At 36.2% G+C, this 11,352-nt stretch overlaps 1 protein-coding gene across 5 annotated transcripts; it reads right to left on the bottom strand.

Moving 5' to 3' along the window:
• Positions 1 to 395: 395 nt before the first annotated feature.
• On the bottom strand, positions 396 to 10,798 carry LOC117927631 (putative disease resistance protein At3g14460). 5 transcript variants are annotated; one of them, XM_034847252.1, is made up of 7 exons: positions 6,583 to 10,798; positions 5,215 to 5,411; positions 4,122 to 4,298; positions 3,935 to 4,033; positions 3,405 to 3,462; positions 2,113 to 3,279; positions 396 to 1,125 (listed from the first exon to the last, which is right to left on the bottom strand). In XM_034847252.1, exon 1 carries the CDS (start codon positions 10,578 to 10,580, stop codon positions 6,636 to 6,638), a length of 3,945 nt encoding a protein of 1,314 aa, XP_034703143.1. In that variant the 5' UTR covers positions 10,581 to 10,798; the 3' UTR covers positions 396 to 1,125; positions 2,113 to 3,279; positions 3,405 to 3,462; positions 3,935 to 4,033; positions 4,122 to 4,298; positions 5,215 to 5,411; positions 6,583 to 6,635. The 5 variants fall into 5 exon arrangements, with proteins under 5 accessions (XP_034703143.1, XP_034703144.1, XP_034703142.1 ...); XM_034847253.1 differs by having other exon boundaries at positions 4,122 to 4,276; XM_034847251.1 differs by having other exon boundaries at positions 4,118 to 5,411.
• Positions 10,799 to 11,352: the final 554 nt, after the last annotated feature.

The following is an 11,352-nucleotide window of genomic DNA, read 5'->3' as shown; positions in this document are numbered from 1 at the left end:
TTTAAATTTTCAAACTATTTTTATAAATTACTAAATTTTATGTATGCATAGTTACTTATTTAGAATTTATGTACTTAATGAAGGAATTAACGGGAAGTTAAAACATGTGTATAACTTAGATAGATAATATTTAAAGATTTTTCAATATTGGGTGGTGATGCAAAAATAACAAAGAAAGAAAAGAAAAGTATTGCATTTTATGATTTTTCTTAAAATCTTTTTTTTATATATATATTTTCTTTTGTTTTTAAAAGTAGCTGGTTGACCGAAAATCATTCTCTATTTTATTTTATTTTCGAAAGCTGCTTTTAGAAAACAACCACAGAAGAAGATGCCATATGAACAGAGCAGATATTGATAAGCATCCTTCAGATAGTGGACATGCAAATAATTCATGAAGAAAACCCAAACAGCAAAAGCCCAAATGAGACGCAGTTGGCTTCTGCACTCTCAAAGCTTGAGCTTACTTGTTTGATTACTTGATAACCCTTGAACAATCAAAATATCACTCTTGCTCCCAATGTAAGAATGAAAAAGAAGAGGGGCACTTCTGTCATTACACATCACAGATGCAGTGACAATAACCCAAAAAAAATGTTCATCCAGCTTCCACCGTAATTTCAGAAAGATATGGGATATGTTTATTTCTTACAGTTATACAAGTCCGTAAATGAACCCACTAACAAGAAGAGAGCTCTTCTACCATGCCAAAGAGCATACTTGAGTGCCATGCAGGACAGAGGGAGGAGAAGTGAGAAGTCCATCCAATGCCTGTAGCATCCACATGGTTCATGCCTCTGTTGTAGCCCCATTGCAGCATGCATATTGACCAAGCAAAACCAAATCATTATGATACTAAAAGACATATTTTCTTGCCAAGAAACACAGTCCCAACTGATATCTAGCATCACTGTTGGTGCAACATCAGATTTCTTTCAGTGGTAAAAGACACCGGTAGTACTTATCCGAAAACAGGACCCCTGCAGCTATGAACACATTTTGTTGAACCCTCCATTACATCTGAATATACCAAAGAGTCAGAATTGTAATATTTGTGATGGATGAATTGAGTACATAAACTTTTCCAAACAGAATTTTCCATTTGTTCCCTCTGTTTCACTGCACCTTCCACAAAACAAACAGCAATATATTAATTCAGAAGGTTCAAGAACCTCTTCAATAAGACTGGTGAGGAAATCCAATATGCAGAACCATTCCTAAGCACTTCTTCTTAAGCCCATCCAAATAAATACATATGCTCTAATACAACCACAGTCCCTCTTTGAAAATTAACATAAAAAGATTTAGTCATAAATTTATAATGTCAAATACCGTGGTTCTCAATTAAATAGGAAAATAAAAGTCATGAAAAACGTTGAACTACCGATTTTCCTAAAAGCTTAAACTTACAGAATTTACGTTCAATATGCATATCATGTTTCTTAATAACAAATAACATATTTAAAGTATGTTTGATTCCACCATTCAATTTTTGTTTTTTAAAAAAAAAAAAAAAATTGAAAACAATTTTGAAAATCATGTCTGGTAGCTTGTTTTTACTTTTGTTTTTTAATTTTAAAATTTTGATGACAAAATTTTTTAAAAAATAAAATGTAAAAAATGTTTCAATTTCTAATTAGAATGTGAAATTAACACCCACATGTCTCAAACCCTTTTTCCAAATCTGTGAAAATGGAAAAATAATTACAAATCACAAAAACCATAAAAAAAAAAAAAAAAAATCACCCAAAGAGTTTTTTTTCATTCTTTTTGTATAATCACTTTACCTGTTGAAATTGCTGTATAAAAAATTAAAAATACAGTTGATTTTTTTTTTTTTTTTTTACTTTTAGAAATAGTATATAGAAGTGCATTAAAATGAAACCTAAATAGCATAGAATTTGATCCTCAAGCAGTTAGCAATTGTCATGTATTAGAGCCAAACATAAAATATCTTCATGAAAATTTTCAAGGTGTCAATTTTAAAAATCAATCTTAATTTTAATTGTAGACAATTATTTTCTATGGTCGGATTAAAATTCAATTCTAGAGCATTGATAAACACAAAATTGGTGTGTATTGATTGCATAAAAAATATAAGCAGAAAAGTACCTGAATGAATAAGTGGCCAGCAGTGAGTGCAGATAAAAGCAAGAGCTTCAATGCAAGGTTATCATAAGATGACATCCAATGGCCTGAAACCACCTTACTCATCAAATTCTTCAAACACTATACGTGAGATGTGAGAAATCTTGGGCCGTTCCCTTTGGCACCGCTTCTTTAGCAGAGGACATTCACTAATTTTAAGACAAGAGAAGGAGGAGGGCAGTCCCTGTTTTGGGAAGTGCTTAAGCTTATAGCAGAACCTAAGCTCCAGAGTTTCAAGAGAAGTGAGGTGTTGAAGCCCTTTATTATCCAGGGATTTCAGATTTTCACCTCCCCAGATGGTAAAAGTGGTAAGAGTGGGAGGGAGCAGCCACTTCTCTGGAAAGGACTCCAGCTTTTCTTCTTTATCTACTCCTATTTCTATTTGTCTAAGAAAAGGAAGTGTCTGCAAGTCCCACCTCATCCGACCCTCCATAAGTTTGCTGCAACCTGAGATTTGAAGTTGAGATAGGCTAGTTGGCAAAACCCCCTTCTGGAAATGAATCAATTTCTGGACATAACATTTGACAAATCTTCAAGGGATTTAAGGAGGCTGCACATCTGTGGGGACAGTGACTTAAGCTTCTGGCATTTAATGATCCAAAGCCTTTCGAGGTTGGGAGTTGACAGTCCTCCTTGTGGGAAAGACACCCAGATTAGGGAAATGAAAGATGGAGCTGTTCTTCAGGGATGTGAGATCCACGTGGTGAGGTCCACTTGGAATGGAAAGGGACTCTAGATTTGAACAAATCATGATGGAAAGATCCCTCAGATTTGTGAAAAAGCCAAATGGAAAGGATGTGAGAGACTCACAGATCGCATGAGTTTCAGCAGGAGAGAAACTAACGAACCGGACATGCAAATAGTTGCGGTGTTAACAGAAGAGAAAGCTTGTTCATAAGATGAGAAATCTGCATCAACTTCCAACAACTGCAGAGGGAAGACACATGAGGTAGCATGCCATACTGGCAATGACATTAGCCACTTCAGTTGACATATGAACTGGTGTCCTGCCATGCTAACCTCTTCACACATAGGAATATAGCTTCTTCTGCTTTCCTTCACACTTGATTAGTTCTAAGTGTTTGTGATCTGCAACACTTTTGAGGACCAAGATTTCCACTCATCCACGTCCTGTAAATATGCATCCACACAAAAGGCATATTAACAACTTAAAAAGGTATAGCAGAGTCAGAAAGGAGAGGATTTTATGTTGCATAAAAGAGTTGGCAACCCATTCAAAACTGCAATTTCCCTACCTTATCAGGGTAACTCTGTTTGGGCTTCTTCAAGTGACAGGAAGAATGTTTTGGTCCCCTGCAGCACAAAGTAGGGCATAAAACTCCAGCAACATAGATCAATTAAAGTAGAAAATCATATTATTTTATAATTCCGATAAAACTTTGTATTTTCAGTATTATCATTATTGTTTTATTTGGAGCCAACAAGGGCTGCTCCTCCTCCTACATGACCATAATCTTGACTTTGGTTCTTTCTATATTCCTCTTGCTTCTCCTATGCTCCTATTTCTAAATATAACTTCTAACTCTGTCAAGACATTTTTGAGAAATATAGTAGACAGGTTTTTAATATATGAAAAAATTAAGCTATTAAGACAAACATCAACATGTGATTCACAAACTATCTAGTAAGTGTGGTTCTTGGCCCTTTAGATTTGATTTGATTGAGATGTTATTAATGCAGTGATAGGGTTGTAACCCAAAATATTTTTCAATACATTCATTAAACTTAGTCTCATGTGAAGTTACCAAAAGTAGAAGCTACTTACACGGTTTTATAGCAACAACAGAACTTAGGAAGGTAGCAGAAATCTGTCTGCAGAATGTTCTCAAGTTGACAGAAAAAAAAATGTTCATCCAACTTCCACCTGCAGATAATTTCAGAAAGATATGAGATATGATGCATGGAACATGTTTATTTCTTACCATTATTAGACAGTTAATGAACCCACTAACAAGAGAGAGTTCTTCCACCATGCCTAAGCTCTTCCTGTGCAAAAGAGCATGCCTGAGTGCCATGCAAGATAGAGAAGAAGTGAGAAGTCTATCCAATGCCTGTAGCATCCATATAGTTCCATGTCTTTGTGATTCCACATCAACTCCAAAATAACCTAGAAAGAAGCATATCCACAACTGCAGTTACATGTTCAAAACCCATTGGCAACTCCAAAAAATAAAAATAAAAATAGAAACAAAATATAAGTCACTAAATTCCATGCCTTTGTGATTCCACAAAGACATGCAAATGCAAATGAAGTAAACAATTATAATTTTGGGATACATTACCTCCACAGTTATATAGGAATATCCATGCATTATCTAAGTTGGCCTCAAAATGAGCATATAAACTATAAATGGGGCAAAATCCTAGCATTACTAAATTTTGATTCAAAGCCATATTCAGGAAACTTGATGCCTAGCTACAAAACTTAATCATCCCAAGTACCCAACTAATGAGATGCATCAACAAGATTGATATTCTAATATACAAAATTTCCTCAAAGTAGAACTGAAGTCAAGGAAGAGGACTAATGTACCAAATTAAATATCTTTCTAAGAGGAGAGTATGTCCAAATTTCACAAGTAAAAATAGGTGTATTATATATATATATATATATATACATATATAGGGAATCAAATTGGAAAATGGTTATCTTTGTGCATGAGTATGGATTAGTATACACAGAGGTATATCAGAGGATATTACAAAATAACAGTGGTTGTCCGCAACTACAATACCAGACAAGGGATGGGCTGGAGCCACATTGAACAAAACTAACAAATTTTTAGGAGATGAAACCTTAAATGAACATAACACTTTCTTGCTACTGTTTGTGTTACTGCTTCATTATTTCTTAATTGAAATGTTTGGTAGTTACACAAATATAACTATGAAGGACCACATAGTGTAGAAAAATGCTAATATTATATACTTGGAAAAAAAAAATCCTAAAATATAGCCTTGTTACAATGACATGGAATTGATAAATGAGAATGAAACACAAAATTGTTGTATACTTATTGCAGCAAAAATGAAAGGAGAAAGTACCTGAATGAATAATTAGGCAACCATGAGTGCAGAGAAAAGCTAAGAGGTTGGATGCAAGGGCCTCATGATAAGATGACCTCGTCATAAGATGACTCATCTAGATAAATCTACTCTTCTTCAAACAAAATGCTCGGGATGTGAGAAATCTTGGGTCGTTGCCCTTTATTCCTTTGGCACAACTTTTTCAGCAAAGGATACTTCCAATATATAGAATGATAAAGAAAATTGTTACACTTTGATTCTTGGACAATGCTAAAGAAAAAAAGAAAAATGATAACGAAAATAATTTTCTTATGTTTGAATATCATAGAAAAATGTAATATATATATATATTAAGGAAAAGACAAGGGAAAAAGCTAAAAAATTTCCTCTCTATTTTTCCTAGAAATGTTAAAAAAGTTTGAGATAAGCGATTATTTAACAATTTAGTTTTCTTCCCATCATCTTTTCGATGGACCCTTTTAAAGAATAGAAAATTTTTATAAATTTTTCTTGTTGTTTTCTTTTTCATATTTTTTCTTCTATATTTTCTTTTCCTCAAATTGAAGTAATTTTATCTATACATATATTATTAATAGTGTGTTTAACAGTGCTTCTACTTGAAGTACTTTTAGTAGAAGTGTTCTATCCAGAAGTGTTTTTGTAGGACTTGCTTATCAAATGCTTCTCTAGGAAGCACTACAAGTGCTCTCAAAATTTTGTCAAACTTCTATTTTTTCTTCACAAACGCTTTTTATACTAGAAACACTATCAAACGAGACTCCAAATATGCAACAACATTCACTTCAATAGCATTGATGAAAATTAGATGTGCCAATGAAGAGGAAAGAAAAATGGTGAGAAATAGCATATATTCCTACCATACCACAATTGTTAATTGAAAACTAACCCCAAAAGACATTCTGAAATTCATGAAGTCAAATACAATGTTTCTCATTCAATAGAAATAATACCAAATTTAAAAGAAAAAAAAAATTAAGGATGTATTTGGTTGCACTTTTGCTTTTAAAATTAAAATTTTGAAAATCACATCTATAACCATTTTTTCCTTTTTTTCTCTTTTTTTTTTTTTTGTTTGTTTTCAGAAACTAACTGATAACAAAATTTCTTTTACAAGAAAAAGGAAAATGCAAAGTTATATTTTGTATTATATTACAACCTAAAATATCTACTAGGAATATCTACCTTACCTCCACTTGATTAGTAGAATTGATGTCTTAAAAAGTCAATCTTCATTGCAAAGAATTATTTTAAAAAAAAGAAAAGAAAAAAAGAGCATATTTTAACACCATAAGGCAGTTCAATCTGAAGCAGTTATAGAACTTGGAGACTGGCATGGAATTGGTAAATGGTGAAGGCAAGATGTACCTGAATCCCAATCAACAATTGCAAAGAAAAGCAAGAGCATGGATGCAAGGGCCTCATGACAAGATTACTTCCTTAGATGACTCATCTTCTTCCAACACAATGCTGGGGATGTGAAAAATCTTGGGCCATTCTTTCCCTTTATCCCTTTGGCACCGCTTCTTTAGCAGAGGGCAGTTAATAATTTTAAGACATGAGAGGGAGGAGGGCAGCCCCTGTTTTGGAAAGGACTTGAGCATTGTACAGCCTTGAATCTCCAGGGTTTCAAGAGAGTTGAGGTCGTGAAGCCCCATATTATCAAGGGATTTCAGATTTGGAAAACCATAAATTCCAACAAAGGAAAGAGTGGAGGGCAGCAGCCACTTCTCCGGAAATGACTCCAACTTTCCTTCATCGCTATCTTCAATTTCCAATTTTCTAAGAGAGGGAAGTGTTTGTAAGCCCCATTCCATCCAGCGCTGCATGAGTTTGTAGCAACCTAAGATGCAAAGTAGAGATAAACTAGTTGGCAAACCCCCTTGTGGAAACGAATCAATTTCTGGACAATAAACTATTCTCAAATCTTGAAGGGATGTGATAAGGGTGTGCATTTGTTGGGGCAGTGATTTAAGCTTCTTGCAATTGCCAATCCAAAGCACTCTGAGGTTAGGAGCTGGCAATCCTCCTTGTGGAAAAGACACCAGATTAGGGCAATCCCAGATGCTAATGTTCTGGAGAGATGTGAGATCCACATGGTGAAGTCCATCTGGAATGTAAAAGGCCTCCAGATTTGCGTACTTTCTGAACAGAATATCCTCAAGCTTTGTGAAGGAGCCCAACGGAAAGTGCGTGAGAGAATCACAACTATTTTTTATATCAAGTGATGTAAGGGAAGGATAGCTGTTGTGCATCATGATCTCCTGAGGCAGGGATAACTCTACTTTCCCACAATTTCTGATTTGAAGATATTCCAATGAAGAGACTCTTGGGAAGGACCTCAGAGAACTACAACCTTTCATAATCAAACCTCGAAGACGGTTATTGTTTTGCATCATTCCCTCCGGTAGGGACTCCAGCCTCTCACATTTTTTTATTTTAAGGATTTCAAGCATGGATGGCAGCCCCATCCCCAAAACTGATGAAAGACTTGGACATTTCTTGATAACCAAGAGTTTTAGAGAGATCAGCTTGTGTAGAACAGGTGGCAATTCAATTAAGTATGGACAATCAACAAGGCATAATTCTACAAGAGAATGGAGGTGTTGCAATTCCATTGGTACTTTACAAGGCATCACAAAGTCGAATTTGTTTAACCACAGTTGATCAATTGATGGAAGCTGCCCACATTTAGTAATCTCAAGTTTTCTTAAATGAGGAAGGTGCTTAGGTATATCCCCTTTCAGCTTTGGACATTCTATGATATCAAGCTCCTTGAGACAAGGGAACTCAACTCCAGAACAATCCCATTCCTCCCACTCCAACATCTCTTGAAATACTAGAGTCACAAGAGAACCAAATGGCTTAAATGAAGAACCAGAACCATTCCTGCAGAACTCCATACCAACTTTTCGCACTCCATCCATCTTCACAATACGGAGGCACTTGAGAGACTTCAACTGCCCAAGGGATGGCAAGGACGAGCAACTTTTACAGTTTTTAATTTCTAAGGAAACTAAGTTCATGAATGAAGAATCCCCTAACCAGTTTGGAAATTTCTCACCACAGTAGTATCCAATGGTGAGCCCTTTCAACTTGTTATGAGGCTGAAGCCATTCTAGCACTCTTGTTTGATTGTCTGAATCCCCAACAATGGCGCTAGGATCCCAGGAAAACACCAGCTTTTCAATATCTTTCTTGTCCTTCAAATTTGCCTCTAAAGCATCGGTAGCATTCACAATATTCTGCAAGTTTAAAATAGAGAGTGCTCCACCAAGCCATGAAAGATCTCGCAACTCACTAATTCTTGCCCCACCATGCTTCACAACAACAAAAGTACTCAATCTTCGAAGATCTTTTAGTCTATTGATTCCAGTTGGCAGCCCTTCTATGCTAGTTCTAGAAATAAGAAAATGACGCAGGTTGACGAGTTCTCCAATTTCTGGTGGCAACTCAATAAGTGAACCACAATTTGACAATATCAGTGATTGCAAATTCAAAAGTTTACCAATTGATTTAGGTAATTTTTTTATGCCAGTATAAGAAAGGTTCAAATAGCGCAAATGCTTTAAATTTCCAAATGAATCGGGCAAATGACTGATATTATAATGAGACAATGATAGAACCCGCAAACATCGTAATGTTGGCAATAGATTATGTAGGACTTTTTCAGCCAAGTAGCAGGTCGAAACATCAAGAGGCATGTCTAGTGGCAAGAAGGTCCGCAAGTTATTAGTTTCATAAAGGGGATCAAATTTCTTGGACACATCAAATTCCTCACGGATGTATGATAAATGTCGAGCCCTCTTTGAAATATGGTTTTGTTTTCCAACTTCCAATCTGAAACAATCTTTTTCAGATATAAATTGTGCTAAATCATGAATCAAGTCATGCATTACAAACAATGACTTATTACGAGCAGATTGTTGAAAGAAGGACCTTGATAATAGATTGTGAAAACAAGCTTCACCCACCTCTTCCATTGTCTCCCCCGCTTTCAAGCCACCCACCAATCCTTGTGCCACCCATAACAAAATTAACCCCTCCTTTAGAAATTCATGATCCTTAGGAAAAATGGAGCAATATGCAAAACATTGTTTCAGTGTTGAGGGGAGATAATGGTAGCTCAAGTGTAGAACTGGAAGAATGCTACTTTGTTCCGCTGGTAAATCCCATATTTCGCTGTTCAACATATTCTTCCAAGCATTCTCGTCGTGTTTAGAGCGCAGTAGACCTCCGAGTGTCTTTGCTGCCAGAGGCAATCCTTTGCATTTCTTGAATATTTGCCTACCAATAGGTTCCAAGTTTTGGCGGGCATCTGGAGTTATGTTTTCAAAGGCAAGATCTGCAAAGACTGACCAACAATGTTCATCGGACAGTTCACTAAGATGATGAGAAGGAGTCGTGCGCATAATTGATGCAACATCTTCATGGCGAGTTGTTACCATTACCACACTGCCTTGTGCTCCAGCTCTGAGGGCCTTTTCTAAGCTACTCCAGCGGATAGGTTCCTGGTTCCACATATCATCCAAAACTAGGAAAAACCTTTTTCCATTCAGTTCTTTCTGTAACCTATCTTGTAGCAATGGCAAGTTTTTAGAATCAGATGAATGTCCAGAGACCGATTCTAAAATTGCTCTTGTTATTCCAACCAAATCAAATTGATCAGATACGCACACCCAGACTCTGATATCGAAATTGTCATCCACCCTCTTGTCGTTATAGATTATTTGAGCTAGGGTTGTTTTACCAACCCCGCCCATACCAACAATCGGAATGACCCTAACTTTACGACCAGCATCATGTACTTCATCTGATAGCAACAACTCCATGATCTTCTCCTTATCAGCATCCCTACCATAAACCTCAAGCTCATCTACCAAACAAGTAGTCAACTCAGTTGAAACTCCCCCAACTCCCTCTGTTAGATGAAGATCAGATTTTCTTTTTACGACAGCATCTAACTCCTGAGTGATTCTCTTCATCTTTTTACCAATCTTGTCATTCAATCTCACACCACTAAAACGAAAAGTTGGGATGAGCTTCCGTACCTTACTGGCGCTGGTTTGAGCTGATCCTTCTACCAAACTTCGCCTACTAGCTTCGGTATCAAACTCATCCAGAACGTCTTCAATGTCGTAAGCCAAAGCTTTGAGATCATCCAGCCACATCCTCACTGCTGTATCATTGACCTGCTTCTGCTCTGCATCATTCATCACTGCTTGGAGATGCAACAAAGTCTTCCTCCAGTCTTCCAGTGTCGACTCAACTTTCTGCAGGCGCGCATACTCCAACAGCGGGGTAGCCACCAGCTTGTCCAGCACCACCTCAAAGAGGGAAGACAGAAATACCTCACCCACAAACATTTTTTTTCGTTGGAGAAGATGAGAAACAGAGAAAATGGAATCAGGAGCTTAGGAAATCGCAATGAGCAACAGCCAAGAGAGATGGGTCTGCAGCGTGAAGACCTTCCCACTTGGAAAACTTGTGCTTATGTCACATGGGCATGCCCACTGGTATTCTTCTGCTCTTAGTGCATTGAATTTGATGCTCTTGAACCCGTCAACCGGTGCAGAGAGCATCAGAAAGTGGGCGATTTGATCAAGAAACATTTACCATTAAGTGATTTTAAAACCTGAGGAGCATCAGCACATGGGTGCTTTGATTGAGACTCATTTTTTAAAAATTGGATTGCAGCTAAGACTGGTTTGAATGGGTAAGATTCATGTCATAAAATAAGCAAACCTTTTCCAATACATCCACTCGCAATGGCCTTTACAGTAACCTCGTTGACTACGGATAACTAGCCGTTCAAATAATCCGAGGTGATAGATAGAACTTATAAAAAAGAAAAGAAAAATAAAGGCTAGAGATAAAAGTAAAAAAATTAATATAGTAAGAAATTATAGTATTGGTTTAATTAAGATTCCTATGTTACCTTGATTAAACCAAGTAACTCAAAATTTATCATATTCATCAATTTCTTCAATTTGAATAATGTTTCCAAATTGACTTTGTAAAATGCATGTGTGCAACTTGATTTCACAAGAACAAAATTCTAGTATGATTTCATTATTTTTTTCACCGAGTGACCAATGTAGTAAAACTTGGTGTTAATGTATTTGAAAAACTTGATTT

This window comes from Vitis riparia, chromosome 13 (genome assembly GCF_004353265.1).
Source record: "Vitis riparia cultivar Riparia Gloire de Montpellier isolate 1030 chromosome 13, EGFV_Vit.rip_1.0, whole genome shotgun sequence".
In the NCBI taxonomy this organism is placed as follows: Eukaryota; Viridiplantae; Streptophyta; class Magnoliopsida; order Vitales; family Vitaceae; genus Vitis; species Vitis riparia.
The sequence above is the reverse complement of the archived record's forward strand: the minus strand, read 5'-3'. Positions and strand labels throughout refer to the sequence as shown.